Below are 18,736 nucleotides of genomic sequence, written 5' to 3'. Positions count from 1 at the left end.
ACAAAATATCTTAAATTCCATACACTTAACCACTGTCAGATGCTGCTTTTCAGCACTTCCTAACCTTCTTCCATTCTATGTATGTAACCTCAGGTGATTAGACAGAGTGAAAGAACAGGCAGGGGAGAGATGCACTTTTAATTAATTATGTAGTAGATAACATGCCCATATTATAAGGAAGCAGAATACAATGAGTGTTGGTTACAACGCAATTTCACCCAATAATACTTGATGTGCAGTTTCAGGTGACGCAATAACTTTAAGTTGTTCAGCTCATTATCTGCACAGGCCCAAAGAACCTTCCTGTCTCAAAATACCTGCTGAGACTGAGTTGTCTTTTCTTTATGGAAAAATGGCAAGGCAGAGAGGTGGTGGTCTCTTCGTGACAAGATGGCAAAGGAGAGAGAAAGGCAGATTGACCAACTTATACTTATTCCTGCCACAAGTCCTGGATCAATGGGTGTAGGCAACTCCCTTGGTTCATCTAATCCTGTTTCGGCATGACTGGACATATGAGGCGATGTGGAACAAAATGGCCAGTTGTAAACAGCCATATTTCAGTCCATCAGACCCTGCCTCATACGAGCTAAGCAGTTTATGGACTTTCTGTGGAGTACAGCTTATAGGCTCATGTAGTGTCTGAAAAGGGTCACTCTTGCCAAACTGGTTTGATGCATCCCCAGCCAAACTCCCTAACCAGCCATAAATTTCATGTTCTGTGTCAATACTTAACACTACCTCCTAAAGACTCAGTGTTTGGTTAGGTAATCATCAAAGCACAGCTTTTCTTAACAGTAAAGTAAAACATGTCTCCTGAAACACTACCTAATGCAAACCTTAACACATTCTTAAAAGACATAATACATACAATTATAACCATGCCAGATATCACAAATATACAACAACAAAAGGACTTTAAAATCAATGCTCTTTGTGCAGTTCTTAAATCAGTTAATTTCTTCTTTGTATATTCTAATTTGTGAACATTTTTAATCTCCATTACACTTGTCATTTTAGATCTGGGCCTAGAACTTTTGGATAGAACACAGAGAATATTTGGCTGTCATTGGTACTTCTGAGTAACTAGTGCATGCATTCTCTGTTTCCCTTGCACTGTCAAGATACGCTACAAAGATAGCCATCTGTGCTTGGAGCTGTGTCCAAATGCAGTCATCTATCACTAAAAGTGAAGAAAGGATGTCATGTAATGGGAAACTAGGTTTTGAGTAACCTTGTCTTTCCACCAAGATAGAGTGCATGTGTGTGATACTGCATGGTTCATGTTCAACTTGGCTATCATTGTGAACTGCCAGAACAGATATTTCTTTTATGTTGCCGTGTGCAAACTTAAACAGCGCAACCTTTCAGTAGTCTAGCTTTGAAGGACTAAAGTGATGTTAGTAAATTAGGAGGGAGGGAAGAGAGATAACGAATGGCTGAGACTGTAATATTTGATTTTAGAAATTATAAATGTATATATGTTTGAAGTTTACTTTTTTATTCTTCTGCATCAAGGATTTGGCAGATAAGAAATTGTAACTATGTTGTTTGACCACATTGCAGTGCTCCATTTGTTCTTCTTAAATCTATATACAACATGTAGACATGCTTCTGTTTGAAACTAAAAATATATTAGAGAAACGCAAATGATATTTGGTACTTCAAGATTTACAAATCGTTAAACATTCATTGTACACTTACCTTTTCTATCTCCTGCAGTAAATAATATTTCGTTGATGCCTACTTCTGTGAATCTTGTTGTAGTTTTGTGGACTAAAGAGAGATTTTTTCATGAAGGTGACAGATGTAACTTTTTGGAACCAAATCAAAAGGCTTTCATTGTTCAAAATCTGTTGATTTATAGTTCATGGGCACTGTAACTGTCATCTTAATTTGATAAAGATTTATTAATTCAATGTAATTATAGTTCTTAGTGAAACAACATACTGTTTGAAATTAAGTTCTTTTAGAAATTTTAACATGACTACTGTCGCAATAGATTATTCTAGGTTCTAGTACTTTTTAATAATTTTCTTGAAAAGCGAATTTATGCTATTGCATTGTATTTCCACCTGACAGTTTAAGTAGGCAAAATCTCTGGAACCAATTAAGATTATTCAGTTTATAGTAAACTGTGGAAAAGGTAAGGCTTTGCACATATGTTTTTACTTCCATGTACAGTGGAACCTCGGTTCACGAACGTCTCGGTACACGTACAAATCAGTTTACGACCAAAAAGTTCACCAAACTTTTGCCTCGGTTCACGACCACACACTCGGTATACGAACAAGCCAGTTTCCCTTTCGGTTTGTACATGTTCAGTCTCTCCCTGTGCATTTCCTGTGCAGCGAGCGAGCGAGAGAGAGAGCGAGAGAGCACGACACACACACACACACAGAGGCAGTGCGAATGAGAGCACACACACAGGCAGAACAAGAGAGAGAGAGAGACGCGCAAAAACACAGGCCGCACAAGAGAGAGGGTGCTGGACGCTTAAGGTAGGAAGGCAATTAAAGAATGCACTGGGCTTGATTTTGTTTTCACTTCTGTTTACAGCGATCGGTTCGTAGCGTGCATTGTTGCAATGTTACTTTTCTTGGTGGTTTATTAAATTACGGATTTTTTCAAATGTTCATTTTTTACCCTGTGCTTAAAACTCATTAAAAAAAAGTGTTTTTAGCCTGCGGTTGGTAGCGCTATAGCGCGAACTATTGCAGTGTTAGTTTTCTCTGTTGTTCAAGGTTTTCTCAGTGTTATTCAATGTTTTTACATTTAGTTTACTATTACACTGTGCATTCTATGGTTTAATTAACTATATTTGTGCTTAAAAACTTTAAAAATATATATATATTTACATACAGTTCGTATGGTCTGGAATGGATTAATTGTATTTACATACAATCCTATGGGGGAAATTCACAACCAAATCGGTTTACGACCAGAGTTTTGGAACGAATTATGGTCGTGAACCGAGGTTCCACTTTAGTTGGAAGTTTGATGAATGGTCTCAAAAATTTGCTATCAAGTTAAGTTGACATTCTAATTCTATGATGTTCAAAGCGTTGAGAAAAGTTGATTGTAGCATGTCATTGAGGTATTACTTTTTTGCTTCCATACTTTAAAATGCATGCTATTTTTGGAAGCACTACATGTGTATTCTAATGTGGTGTAAAGTGGCATGAACCTAGAACAAGGGATTATCTGGCAGATTTATGATCTGTTGTTTCATTACACTATAGTACATAACATTCAGTCCAATATTCTCCATTATTTGCTTATTACACAGCAAGCTGCACCTAGCTTGACTTTTAAAGCTAGTTACTGTATTGTCATAAATCAAACATCTGTTTGTAGTGCAAGAAAGCAGAATGTCAGATCAAGAATCTCTTATTCATTTAGCATGCTGAACCCCAGTGAGTCTTCCAGATGACTACGTGTACCTTCTCTAACATATCCTGTGGCTTGACCTGCCAGAATATTATAGGGATATTTTTGAGAAGCAACCACATCAAATCAGAGTGTGGTAGCTGTTTTTAATTTTCAAAGATTTATTATAATACACATATTAATGATCGATTAAAGACTCATTTTAATAACTATATTCACATACCCATTCATCTACTTTCCGAGAGAGCAAAAATGGGAAAGAATCAACAAGATATAGCTCAAATAGCAAAAAGGCTCACAATGGTTCAGCATGTTCAAATGACAATAATAAAAGGCTATTAAGGTAAATCTGCTTTTCTTTAATTTTAAGCCACAATTTTCCATTTTACAGCAGTACGAGTGTTAGGGCTCTGCCAAATGAGAAAGTTGACAGAATGTGTTATCAATTTATGTTGAGACATCACAATACATACTGTAGACTGCTCTATAAGCAGTAACACTTTGTTGGGTGTTACTCTAAAAACAGGTTGAAGTTAATAGTGTTCTCATATATAAGCCAAGACTATATTAAAATAAAGTTTAAACGCGAACATCTCTAACAAAATGTGACTCAGAGAGGTAAGTAGTTGAATATATCACTCACAATTAGATTTATCTTGGCACTTGGATGTTCCATTCTTTGTTTGTAAATTCAGTTAAAAGGATCCAATGCTCTCAAATCATCTAGAGGCACATTGTTGTGGAATCATTAGTATAGTTTTGAGATGCTTAATATATCTGTGTCATAGCTAGAGAGTAGAAAGAAGTTAGGCAGGTTTCAGTTTGTGTTGGTTTGCTAATTCATTGTGCACTTTGTATAAAAATAAATCCAGTTCCAGTTTTTCATCATTATTCTCTAAGCACATGTTTTTAAACAGCTAGATAATATCCCACAATTTTTCATACCTTGTACCTCCTTTTCTAGTTGAAACTAGAATTGTTATATTTGTTAATTACTTTGACACCCCTCCCTATTGTTTATATGTAACCATGACATTTGTGCAGCTTCAAACTATATGCTTTGTTTTTATATTGTCCAACTTTCTGTAAATTGCTTAATTCTATAGTACATGCTAAGTTCTTCTTATGAGTGTTCTTAACTGAATTAGGCAGATTTGTTAATGATTTTTTGGATAGGTAAATCCATCCAACTATTTTCTACCTCACTTAGAGTGTTTAGGTTCGTGAGGGAGCCAAAGTCTTGACCACAGAGAGCTCTTCACATTAACTGACTCTGGATGGGGTCTCAGACCATCTCAGGTGTACATCCACGCCATATCAATTTATAATCACCAGTTAATCTAATGTCTTTGGGATCTGGGATGAAAACCATGGTTTTCAAAGGAAAACCCATGAAGACACAGACAACATACAGAGTTCATACTTACAGTGCTCAGGCCATGTTTTGAACTGAGAACTCTGAATCTGTGATATGGCAGTTGTGGTGGTCCCAGGACTATTTATATACCTCTTGTCTCTCAGGGATTCATTCATTATTACCAGACTAATACTCTTTCTGAAGCTGCCTAAATGAGATGTGGCAAGACAATGAAAATGACAATTAAATATTTAAATATTCTTTTATGTTATTTATTATATCATTAAAATACTTAGTCCACATATCTAGTGGGTTTTCATGTATATTATAGCCCTAGTTTTGTTCCTGCAGCAAGAATAAAGTATTTTTGTTCTTTTGATGCTAGTCATCTAATTCAGACTCAATACCTAACGTAAAATTGGCATTATGTAAGATGAGACAAAATCTCCTGTCTTCAACCAAAACCTCCCTCATGAGAAAGATCTGACAATTGTGTGAATAATAATATTTACAACTTTTTACGTATTTAGTGCACAAGAGTGGGCCACTATACTCTAGACATAAACTGGTGAAGTAGATGAACAGAATATATTTAATGAAAAGACAGTTGTTTTAATCTTGGGTGTTGAAGAATATTGTAGTGACCTCCGCGTCAGGTTCGAAAAAGAAGAAAAAAAAAAGATGGACGAAGTAAAGCCTCACAAAAGTTTATTTGAACAATAAAGAAGAAAAAAACACAGGGTTGTAACAGCAAAAAAAATAAATGTCTTTGACTTTGAACTGTTTACAATCTCCTATATTTCTCTCATATTTGCAGTCCTGAGAGACGCCATTAAAGAAAAACGAAAACAGAAAAGGAAGAAAACGGCGACTTCGTAACCCCACATCACAACCTTCTAGCCCCTTCTCTATCAAACCTCTCGATCCTCCTCCCGTCCCGGGTACCATCCCCCATACCGTATCAATCATACCCCCGCTGTCAGTCCTCCACACTGCACTCTACCCTCCCTCAATCGGACTCAACGTTCACTCCAAAAAGGGGCTTCAACCTGGCTGGGTAATGAGTTATAAAAAGAACTGGTACTTTTAAAACTAAATTATTAGCTAGGTATCCTGATATTACATTTACATATATGAAGGTTTTTTTTAACTTTCTTTAATCCAAATAGACACTGTTACATTCATAGCACATATTCTATTTTAATGAAATTCTTCCAACTATGAAAATGTTTGCTAAAATGTTATACTTTTACCATTTTTGTTTCCTGCAGATAATACATCTGGGCTTTTCAGCGAGACCATGGATTTATCTGTTTCTTGGCCTAACAACAGCTTTGATTTGGTAAGCTCTTTCCAACATATTTTATTAATTCATCATCTCAAACTAATTACCTTGTAATCTGAAGCAAGTTTTAATATATGTCTCCACCCTGTCCACACTACACCACACCATTTCCTCAAACACTCACAATTTGGACTTGTTTATTAATTTGCATGCTGGCTTTCTAGTGATAACTTTTTATCACTGGAGAAGAGGACAATACAGGTAACAAAGAAGTGACTTAATAAAGCCTCTGCAAATTACCAGAACTGAGATCTTTAATCACAACAGTATATTGATATGAAAAATGCAGACATTGCCACCCAGGGTATGAAGAACTTAGTCACCTTATTATGCCACTTAGGCCAGAGTATAAGCATACATTGGTCATGGAAATTTGTAAATTAGGGGTCTCCGTGAAAGGGTACAAAGAATAACTCAATTTGACTCATTAAAAACAGAAAATGCTACATAATTTTATTATGAATGCTAGATTAGTACTGAAGAGTTACTAGCAGTTTCAAATTTATTACAGCAAGGAGCTGATGTTGTTGTCAGAAGTTTAGAAAAGAAAATAACCCAGAAACAAAGTGCTACATTGAGGTTATTCTGCAGCCCTTACAAATTGTTTTTTCATTTTCTGCCCTAAAAGTGCTTGATGTCCACAGCCAATAATAACTTGTACGTCTCCTGATTATATAATATTTGTTTGTTGTATGCATTTTATTTATGTAGTTAAATAATGCAAACATCTAACATGTATTTATCTCTTATTTTCATGTATGTTATATAGAAAGTATTTGGATAATGTTACATTTTTTACATTTGAATTTGACTGTTTTATTTTTTCTGAAGTAATTAAATATGTTAATAAATTATAGTAACACAATGGTTACCATTGCTGACCCACAGATCACTCTTGGTGGAGATCTTTATACTTTCAAATTGTGTCCATCTTCATTTTTTTGTGTCCATTGGATACTTGCAAAATCCTAAACAGTTGCTTACTAGACTACTTGGTCTCTCAAGATTCACACATTATGTAAAACTGTGAGTGTGTTTCCATGGAGTTGGAGTCTTAATCTTCTTTTGCTTAAACTGAAAAGGCTCAGCTCTTTTACTATTTGTTCATAATTGATCCCGTGTAGCCATGAAATGAGCCTAGTCACTCCTCTCTGGACCTTTTCTTGTGCTGCTATATCCTTTTTGTAGCCTGGAGACCAAAACTGCACACAGTACTCCAGATGAGGCCTCACCAGTGCATTTTAAAGCTTGAGCATAACCTCCTTGGACTTCTACTCCATACATCATGCCATATAACCCAACATTCTGTTTGCCTTCTTAATGGCTTCTGAACACTGTCTGGATGTTGTTAGCGTAGAGTCCACTATGACTCCTAAATCCTTCTCATAAGATGTACTGTCGATTTTCTGACCGCCCATTGTGTATTCAATCTAACATTTTTACTTACTATGTGTAATACCTTATATTTACTGACATTAAATTTAATCTGCCTCAGATCTGCACAAGCCTGTATGCTGTCCAAGTCCTTCTGTAATGATTTAATGGATTCTAAATTATCTGCCAATCCACCTATCGTGGTATGCCCAACCTCTCTTGTGGCATCTTATCAAATGTTTTCTGAAAGTCAAGATAAATAATATCATATGCTCCACTTTGATCATATCCTTGTGTTGCTTCCTCATAGAATTCCAGCATGTTAGTAAAACACAACCTCCCTCTTTTAGAAAAACTCTTACACTTGCTGTGTGCTGCTCAATCTTATCCATAATAATTTTTCCATTCATTTTCCTGTGATGCATGTTAAACTTACTGACCTATCGTTGTTTGGATCTGCCCGGTCACCCATTTCATATAACTGGATAATATTTGCCATTTTCCAGTCCTTCGGAATCTCCCCAGTGCGCAGTGACTTTCCTTAAAAATATGTGTCAAGGGTTTACATATGTAATTGCTAGCCTTCTTAAGAACTCTTTGGTAAATATTATCTGGTCCTGGTGATTTGTTTGATTTCAGCCTATTTAATCTGAGCAGTACTTCTTTACAATTTCTAAATCACTCAGAACTTCCTTAGTAGTCTCATTTACCACTGTGAGGTTATCCACTTCCTCACTCGTGAAGTTTAAAGCATCTGCTATTTCACTGTCTGTATCTTTTAATTCCCCTTTACTATTCCTGCTGTACTTCACCTCCTCCTTGACTGTTCTTTTACTACTAAAATACTGAAAGAATCTCTTAGGGGCATCTTTCACCTTATCTGCTATGTTCCTCTCCAATTGTCTTTTAGCCTCCCTAATATCCTTCTTAATGGTTGCCCTCATGTTCTCATATGCCCTACGATTCACTTTGGAGTTATTAGTCTGATATGCCTTATATAGCTGTTTTTTCCTTTGCAGCATCTTTTTAACTCTTTATTAACCCACTGCAGAGTTTTTTTAAATTTCCTGTTAATTTTAAATTTAGTTATGTATCTGTCCTGCATTACATGTAAAACATTGTTAAAACTGTTTCACTGCTCCTTGACTGTGTCCTTAAAAGCTTATCCCAATCTGTCCTCCTAAGACTTTTTCACATTTACTTAAAATTTGCCCTACCAAAGTTAAACTTAACAATTTTTGTATTTGCATCTGCAATCTTACAAATCACTATTTGCATTATATTATTGTAACTTGACCCTAGTGGTTCAATCACCTCTTCACTCCCAATTCTATCCTGATTATTACAAAATACTAAATCCAGAGAGGCTTCACCCTGTGTTGTTGCTTTAACATACTGTGTTATAAAACAGTCACTGATCTCTTTTTAAAACTCCTATTCTTGTGCTCAGCCATTTTCAAGGTTATCCCAGTTATATTCGGATAGTTAAAGTCCCCTTTGTGGCTATAATAAAATCTCCTGTAAACTTGCATTTTTAATATTACTAAAAAGATGTCTGTTGAGATTATTGTCTGCATTGTGTGGTCTATAAAACACTCTTAAAATAAGTCCTCTTTCCCTAATGCTTTCCAGGCAAAGCCACATGTCAATGTCAATGTCAGTGTCATGATAAAGAGTTCCACAGGTGAGGAACAGCAGCTGCAAAAGCCCTGTCCCCATTAGTTTTACACTTGGTATGAGGGACAACAAGAGACAACTGACCAGAAGATCTAAGCACTCTGGATGGCTGGTGTAAAACACATAATTTGGATAAATAGGCAGGAGCAAGCCAATGTAAAGATTTAAAAACTAGCAACAAGATTTTAAAATCAGTTTGAAAACTGACAGCCAGCTAGTGTAAAGAAGCTAATATGGGAGAAACAGAGTCATACTTTCTTGCCCCAACCAGAAAGCGAGCGACAGCATTCCTCACTAAGATGGAGCTCATCATCCAACTGAAGAGGACTTGTGTTTAAATTCTGCTTGACATAAACAGCAACCCCACATCCTTTTTTTGTTCTGTCTACCTCCTAAAATGTGTATCCCTCTATGATATACTCATCCTCATCTTTATTATTTAGCCAGATTTCCATTATTGCTATAATATCCTAATTATATTTTGCTATATACAACTCCAACTCACTTGCCTTATTTTTGATACTTCTAGCATTAAGGCAAGCTATTTTTAATGTGTTACTCCTTTTACATTCAAACGTTGGGTTAGAATTTACACTACTATGCATTTTTATTTTTACACAATTGTTTGTTCCCCCATTTATAGTCTAAACCTGGCCTGTCCTAAACTCCCTGCCTCCCGTATTCCCTAGTTTAAAGAATCCTCAACTAACCTACTCATATGCCTCCCGTAACCTGTCACGGCGGAACAGGTCCCATCTGTTCCAAAAGGAGTCCCAATGCCCCATAAACTTATACCCTTCTTCCCTGCATCAAGATTTGAGCCATGTATTAAGCCTTCTAATCTCCTCAGTCTTACCTGGACTGGCGCATAACACAGGCAGAACTTCACAGAAGATTACCTTGTCAGTTCTGCTTCTCAGAGTAGCAACTAAGTTTTTGAATTTGGATTGCAGAACTGACAGACTACACTTATGTATGTCCTTTGTTCCAACATGGACAATGACAACTGGATCCAAGCCTGCCTTGGCCAAGAGCCTATTCACCCTTCCAGGGGAGTCTCCCACCTGTGCACCCAGAAGGCAACACACTGTGTGAGACATTTTCTGGGAACTGGTTTTGAGGTGGCCCATTGGGACTCATCATCCCTGTTTACCACCATCTCAGATAGGACCTGAAAACAGTTTGACACTTCCAGTTCTGGTGTTGATGCCCCTGGACAGTGTGCACCACTTTACCTTACGCCTTGTGACCGTTACCCTCCTATTTCTACCTGGAGTCTCCTCCCACGCCACCTTGTTGGTGCACACTATCTCTCTGAAGGACACCTGGGCCAGGTCCGCCAATTCTCTACTATAACGCAGGCCAGCCAACTCCTCCTCCAATTCAGTAACCCTGAGCTTGAGGTGCTGGATCAGCCGGCATCTCCTGCAGATGTGGCCCTCATAGAAGACTGGCTCCTCCAAGCCATCATTTAAAATGTCCAAAATCCAACAGGATTTGCATTGCATCAGCCTCATAATTAAAGTTTTATTTAGGATTAATAAAACTGCCTTAACTTTTTTTTTATTAAAATTAAATTATTTAACTTAAATAGTAAAACTAAAAAAAATTAAGACAACGAAATTAGATTATAGAACTGCTGCAGCTATTTTACACCTTCTGGCCCCTTAAGCTCCTGTAATATTCTTCATCTAAACTGCCTGCTGTTTGTCCTTCTATGAGGTTAACTTTACTTTTCTCTGTCTGTTCTTCTAACTTTGCACTCCTCTTATTCCTTACTTAAAAGCTCTCCACTCACAGTTTCTGTTCCCCTTAATACTGTTGCCCACTTAACTGCTGTACTTTCAGACTGTTAAGAACTGTTCAATTTAAAATAAATAAATAAATAAAACTTGCTTAGTGAATATCTGTTATTGTCTTATCTGCCTCTACAGCCATTTGTACCTGATTGGGCATCTTAATGCTGGCCTCTTACCTACAATGCTGAGCCTTCCCCTTGCTTTGAAGTCAGCGGAGACTTTTTTTTTAAATAAGGAATCTCTTTTTCTGTTACTTATTAACTATTTATTGTTAAGACAAGGTTATTTACTTACAGATGCTGATATCAGGATTGCTACTTTGTGCCCTGCCTTCTCTACGCTATTTCAAATACAAATAACAAGAACAAGTACGGGTAACAAGTAACAAATAACATTTCTAAGCACACCTCTAAACACCCAGCTGCTTTTGCTCCTGTGCATGCGAAAAAAACAAAAAGCCCTTCTAAAGGGAAAAAAAACTTTAAAAGGTTCCATACGATTCCTTACCAGCAACCAAAACACAAGTTTATAGGAGCAAAATATTTTTTTTTTATTAACTCTCACTCTCAGCAACTCTCAGCTGCCTCTCTCATTTGCAAAGTTGACGTCAGCACATCCTCGACATACTGTATCAGCAGATCCTCTCAGCACGTCAGAATTTTCATTAATGGAAAAAGCATATTTAAGAAATGAGTGAAAAAATAACACATGTACAGGTTAGTCACTGTTTTAACTGAATAAATTCTTGAAAAACGTAGGTTTTACAGAACACATGTGTACGGTTCCTTAATAAATTTAAGAGGTTAAATCTTAACTCATACAGTAATATATCATTACATTGCACAGCGTAGATTGTATAATTCTGAAATTGTCTTACAGAAAGAGGGAGATAAAATCTGCAGATTTTAGGTTTACCTTAAATTTCAAATATTAAAACAATCCAGTACTTAAAAAAAATTGACAATATAAACAGACCATAAGAAAGCCTCCTAAACATCAGTAAAACTTACACCATACCAAAATTTTTTGAAAGACTTTAGCCTTAAATGTTACATATCATTATTTTGTTTAGAAAGACATAATCTGTGGTACTTTATTTAGTCATTTTATTTAATAATGAGTCGTACATGTTTCAATAACAGATGTTTGTATGGTTTGAACATTGTCAGTTCTTGATTAAGCTTTTACATAGCGTCCTCTGTCTGTAATGCAGTACCTTGGTTATTTGTAAGGAGACAATGAGATAATTGCTGTTTAAGACCTGAGTGGTTTAAAAGCCCAGAGGTGTGGATATATCGTATATGCTTTTTGGGTTGCAAAGGGTGATAACAACAACAGAGAGAAAGAGAGAGAGAGAGGCTTAGTTTCCCATGACACAACTACCCCCCCCCCCCAACTAAACCACCCACAGGTGATGTCAGTTGTTTTCTGGAGGATGAGCTATGCCTACAAAATTCCATAAAGCTCCCATGAGAAAATGTGAGTTTACATAAAACCTTAATGAGAAGAAGATCACTCTTACTTTGACTTTCAGTTCAGGTGAGAATGAATTGTATTTGGTGCACATATCATTTCTGTTGCTTAGGTCATACAAGAGACTAGTATAATGCATTTGCTGCTGTGTGACAAAAATGTATATGATTTTACAACAGTAACAAGCATAGAGTAAATGAAACATGTTAAATACATATAAATTTATTTTTTCAATTATTAAGAAATAAGTAAACACATATTTTTTATACCTCTTATGACCCTAAACTCAAATAAACTAGCAAATATATGGATGGATATTTTATTAATTTGTGAAATACCTTATCCTTGGTATTTTCATGTTTGGCTGAGATTTTCATTAAATGAACCTAAATATATAGCTATGGAAAAATATGAGAACCTTAGAAAGGATTCTTATATTAAGTTAATAGAGGCAAACAAACTAATAAGACAAGTGACATTAAAGCACTAGACCATAAAGTAAACTGGAAAAACTGGTTCAATAGTACTTGTAACTTGCACACTAGATATCTTATTTCATTCAGTGTAATGTGCTTGACCAAAATTTTTGAATGAAACAAAAGCAGTTTTCTGAATGTTCAAGTATCATGCTTCTGGCCATTCTCAGTGATTTCTACCAAAGTAATAGATGAATAAGCTCTTAACTGCTGCACTCAGATTGCTATTTAAGTGTGTTTATGTAATTGTCAACTGTGATATGAATATTTGAAATTGTATTAGGGGAAAAGCCTGCCCTGTAGTGTGAAAAGTGTCTAATTTGCTTGGGAATATACAGTAGCTAATGTCAACATTTATGTTGTTTTGAGTTAGAATGCAGTGTATTAAACATAACAGTATTTTTACTTTTTTTTTTTTACTAAAAATAAATGTGCCATACCTATTGAAACGTTTTGGTTTACTATTAATGTTTTATAAGACTCACTGCAGAAAAACCTAATGGTCTCTGTTTTTAACATTTTTGCTCAAACCTTCTTTAAGATGAGATGAGACGTTCCATGCACCTACCCAGATGGGCCACTTCAAATTAGGACTCGAGTCCTAACGGGCGCACGTTCTGATCCCCAACAGGCCTGACCCCATTGGCTCTTCCACGGTTTTGTCTCTTCTGGGGATAGTGCTCCTGAGTGCTTTCCCCTATCCTCTTCATAATTTGAGCAGCCTTCCTATGGGTGGCTGCGGCAGAGCTACTCCCCCAGAGAGCAGTAAGGAGTTCTGTCTGTTGTTTCAGAGCTGCGTGAAGTTTTTTTTTACGGTGGCTGGAGTGCCAATCCTGCCACCAACCCCCAATGATTACCCTGCAAGTTGGAGGACCACTTGCAGGGCCGGATGCAGTTTAACGTCAGGCTCCTTTGGTGCTATCTGTCTTCTGAGAACCCTTGGGTACCGCTGGTTTGATTTTGTGTCGAATGAGCGGTTGTTCACAGAGTCCCAAATGAGGCACATTACCTGCATTCTGAGGGAGCGTCAGTTACGGCATTACAGCCATGTGGCATGATTCCCCAAGGATGATCCAGTTCACAGGATCCTCATTGTTGAGGACCCGAGTGGCTGGACCAGGCCAAGTGGATGCCCACATAACACCTGGCTGCGGCAGATAGATGGTCATTACCAGAGGGAGGAATTGGACCGCGTTTCTGCCTCGGGGGTTGCCCACCAGGTTCCTGAGCTGTTTCATCGTGTGGTGGGTGCAGCAACGGATTCCAGTGATAAGTGTGTTTGGTTTGATCTCTAGAAATTTAGCACATCTCAGTTTTGCAGTTTTAACCTTTTATTTTTTGCAAAAGAGCTCTGCCTCAGTGAAATTTTGAAGTGCTCTCTAATGCATAGCCTTCATTTAATGAGTCCACAAATTTTCTCTAGGTTTGATATGCAGGATCTTATCAAGCTGCTTCAGTATATTGATCTTTGTTTTGTTGTTGTGCTGAAAGGCAAAAAATCTTCTTCTTCAGATTTATACTGGAAAGTAGCAGAATTTACACCAAAATATCTTGACATTTGGAGATATTCATTTTCTTTATTATCCAGAGAAAATCCCTTGCCCCTAGTGAAGAGAGGCAGACCCAGATCATGATGCTGTCCCACCACACTTGACAGTAGTATTGTGTTTGTTAGGGTTTGAGTTGTTGGTTTTGAAAGACCAAATGTGTCTTCTTTCAAAATCTATTTGAGATTGGTTGCACTTTTTTCTGTGAAATGTCTTCCATTTTACCAGTCTCTCTCACAGCGCTGACTTGTGAAGGACACACAGAAGTTTTTAATATGCATGGAGTGACCAATTACTGCCCTGCATTATTACATCTTAAGATTGCTTTGTTGGCAGTAAATGCATGTAAAATGTTTATTTTTAACTGTTTTTTCCTAACTTTTCTTTTCTATCAGAACATTGCATTTATGTTGTTCTTTTTATAAGATCTCCTTAAAGGAGAAAAATTGTTAATTTCAACCTTATACCACGAAAACCTAAACTTCCAATGAAGGTGTGCATACTCGTGATATCAACTTTATATACCTTTTTAATGAATATCAAGGTTCATACAGTTTCTTGTGTAAATCATATTGAGTGTTTTGGTTTGATTGATTTTCAAACTTTTTATGTTTTTTTTTTTTTGCAGCCCTTTAATGCAACTTGGTCTTCTTTATCAAAGAAGGAATGCTTGAAATATGGAGGTCATCTACAGGGAACCTCCTGCAGTTATGTTCCAGATATAACCCTGATGTCCTGTATTCTCTTCTTTGGTACTTACGCATGTTCCATGGGCCTAAAGAAGTTCAAAACCAGTCCATTTTTCCCTACTACTGTAAGTAGTACCTTTATGCAGCAACGCTCAGCATTTTTCATAGTAATGGAACACTGTGAAATGTAATTGGTATTACTGTACTTTTAAAAGAGGCTGTATCTAAAATAACTTGTATTGAGATCCAGTAACTTTGTCAGTAGGTATTTTTATGTTACCTACTAAATACTATCCATCCATCCATCCATTATCCAACCCGCTGAATCCGAACACAGGGTCACGGGGGTCTGTTGGAGCCAATCCCAGCCAACACAGGGCACAAGGCAGGAACCAATCCCGGGCAGGGTGCCAACCCACCGCAGTACTAAATACTAATTCTGACTAAATTGCCATTCAGGTAGATGTCAACAGGAAATTAGACTTTTATGGAAATGTTCTCTAATTTTCAGAAGTGCTGATGGTTTAGAGTTCAATTTCATGAATTAACATATTCCACTATTAATTGCCATCTTGCAGTCTTTAATCACATTATGAATTTTTAAAGCATCATTAATACTTTAAAACATGTTTAGTGCTCTTTCAAGTTGTGCCATTCATTATGTCTGGCGTGATATGCTTTAGTTTTCATCAGTCTGTCAGCAGAACAGCTGCGGGTTGACAGTGGTGACTTATTTTCTGTATTCTGTCTTTCTGACCTTTCTATTTTGCTAAATGTGATAGTCTATCAAAATGATTGTCACTGTTAAACTAACAGAATAAAGAATACATAGAATGTGCTGCAGAGTTTAGCCATTGTCTTTGGTAAGCAAAAAGACATGACCTTACTGAACAGTAAAATGGATATATTCCCTGATAACATTTAATAATTTAATGTGTTAAAGATAAGTGTACAGTGCTGATGATCAAGTTTCCTAATCAAGTATACTTTTTTAGAACTTTTTCGAAGATTAGTTTTAATGGAATGAGATGAATACTGATGTTACATCACAGAAATTAAACATCATGAATATACAGTGACCCTGAATAACCTAGTGAAGGAATATGAGATCCATGTTAAAAAATAACAGAATGTTAGAAATTGTATCTGGCAATGTAAAGCTACTTGTTCTTGTAAGTGAGCTTTAGTTTTATGAATCCAATATACTTCAGGATTTATATGTGTTACTAAACATCTTTATATATAATACGCTACCGTGGCTGTCCATTTGTGTGTCCAGGATTTTAAATCACCTGTAGCTCGCAAACCGTTTGACCCATTGACCTAAAATTTGGTACACATATACCATGTGACGTCTACTATCCACTTTCGGGGCAATGATTGACCTCCAAGGTTATTTCTCTTTTTAGTTTTATTTTATTTTATTGTAGAATCAACTCTCGGCAGCAGCCAGCAGGGCAGCCATGCAGCGCATGCGAACGGGCGCCGTTCTCATCCCTACCACCTGCGCCATCACTTCCCCTACCTCTTCATATCTTAAATCATTCTTGAGGCAGATTGAAGACTTAAGTGCCAGCTTAAGTGAAAAATTAAAGAAAATGTACTAAGTACAAGTACTGACTTAATCATTTTTAACATGAAAAGATGCCGACGAAAGAAAAGAAGAAGAAGGACCTTCTTACTTCAGTAGTGTGAACTCTGTCTTAGGCTGTGGCCTATAGACACACAGCATTTTGTTTCTGGGCTTGCAATGAAATAATTAAAATCTGCATGTTAAGGCAGAAACTGATAGAAACATGCCAAAAGAAATTCGAGCACTATGCTTTTAGATGAACAGAGTAAAATGCTAACGATATTTGTATATGTAATGGCAGCCCTCTTTTCTTTCCAAACTTTTAAAGGTTATGAGCTGAGTAGTTAACTGTCCAAAAAAATAAAACTGCATGGCTTTAAACAATCAAAAGGTTAAAATGTAGCCAAATAATTATTAGATTGAAGATTTGTGCCTTGTGAAAGACAGCCATATCGCCGAGAAATAACACAAATCAATAACTAAATATTACTTTGTTCAGTGAGCTACTTTTTATGCATGCATAAAATATTATGTTATAATGAATATCAAAGAGAAATATCTACTGTAAGAGAAGTTCCCAATTATATGTGTAGCTTGTGATTATAATGCAAAAAATGTTTCTTAAAATTTCCAGTTGACAGATGAATGAAGCCTGCTTTTTAATCTGAAAAAGTTCTATAGACAGGAAGAAGAGCTATTAGTTATTAGTAGTAAATTAAATTAAACAGTCTATTTCACTAAAAAGGGGCTGATATGGTGATCAATAATCTGTTACAGTGTGTTAAAATGAAATAAACAAATAACATTTCCTTCATTTTGTATGGTGTCTTCCTGTAGCAAACACCATACCAAGGGCCCATACGTACAATGGTGTACATGTCTGTTTTTTATCAGTCAGAGCACAGACAGGTTTGCTGGGGGTCACAGAGTGAGTTGCAGATGTTTTTGTCATGTTTTTGATAATGTTAATAATGTTTTTTGTAAATGTTTTTGATATTAAAATACATCTTAAAAAAGATGGGTTGAACTGAACTTACTCAATAATTTTGAGCAACATGTACAGTACTTTGGAACTATAAAGACCATACACTATGCAAACCACTTACAGACATTTAATCTTGCCTTGCCTAAAGGTGAGCCTTGTTTCCTAAATATGGAATACAGATAATCAAGCAGTTTCTAGAAGCCAGTTAATGGAGTGTAATATTTAATTAAACACACAGACTCTGTTTTAGTTCTGACATGTCAAAATTTTATTTTCCTTAGTTCAACACAATTTTATTTAGAGCAAAGCATTTAGTACCATTTAATATTCAGCTTTATTATGTCATAATATTTGTAGTACTGTAGTACTTGTGGCAAGTGGCTGGGGGTGGTACTCCTCCAGCCTCCTCCAGACCATGAAGGGGTGACCACACTGGTTGCTTTGGGGACCACGGGAACTGAGCTTGGAAGCTCAACCCTATAGGAGCCGTTGTTCACTGCCAGGGGGCGCCCCAATGCCTGAGGAGCACCGGCCCTCAGCACTTCCGCCACACCCGGAAGTGCTGGGGGGAAGAAGACCAGGGACACCCGGAGTGCTTCCGGGTATGCAGCCGGTACTTCCGCCACACTGGGGAGTGCCGACGGAAGCTAATCGGGAGGCACCTGGAGCACATCCGGGTGTGTATAAAAGGCGCCGCCTCCCTCCATTCGATGGCTGGAGTTGGGAGGAAGAGCGACAGAGCTCGGGAGGCGGACCAGAGAAAGAGGCATTAGCAAGAGGCCTGGACTTTGAGGGAGTTTTGGGATTGTGTGTGCACCGTGTGAATACTGTATTAGATAGATAGATGGATAGATACTTAATTAATCCCAAGGGGAAATTCACATACGTAATAATAATAATAATAACATAATAAACGTGTTGTGGGTGATTTAAACATGTCTACCTGTCTGTGTCCGGGCTGCTTTCCACATACTGCACACTGAATAATGAGGCCAGCCATTAGAACCATTACAGGTAACAGCAGAAATTTATATTAGAATGGAAACCTATAACT

The 18,736-nt window shown here is 36.9% G+C and overlaps 1 protein-coding gene across 6 annotated transcripts in view; it reads left to right on the top strand.

Moving 5' to 3' along the window:
• Positions 1-18,736, top strand: part of slc4a4a (solute carrier family 4 member 4a) — a 285,556-nt gene that overhangs the window by 227,297 nt on the left and 39,523 nt on the right. For all 6 annotated transcript variants that reach the window (XM_051929546.1, XM_028805563.2, XM_051929545.1 and 3 more), the window contains 2 exons: positions 6,016-6,086; positions 15,064-15,249. In XM_051929546.1, coding sequence (XP_051785506.1) covers positions 6,016-6,086; positions 15,064-15,249 — 257 coding nt within the window. The remainder of the gene's footprint in view (positions 1-6,015; positions 6,087-15,063; positions 15,250-18,736) is intronic.

Source organism: Erpetoichthys calabaricus, chromosome 7 (genome assembly GCF_900747795.2).
Source record: "Erpetoichthys calabaricus chromosome 7, fErpCal1.3, whole genome shotgun sequence".
NCBI classification, from domain to species: Eukaryota; Metazoa; Chordata; class Cladistia; order Polypteriformes; family Polypteridae; genus Erpetoichthys; species Erpetoichthys calabaricus.
The sequence above is the reverse complement of the archived record's forward strand: the minus strand, read 5'-3'. Positions and strand labels throughout refer to the sequence as shown.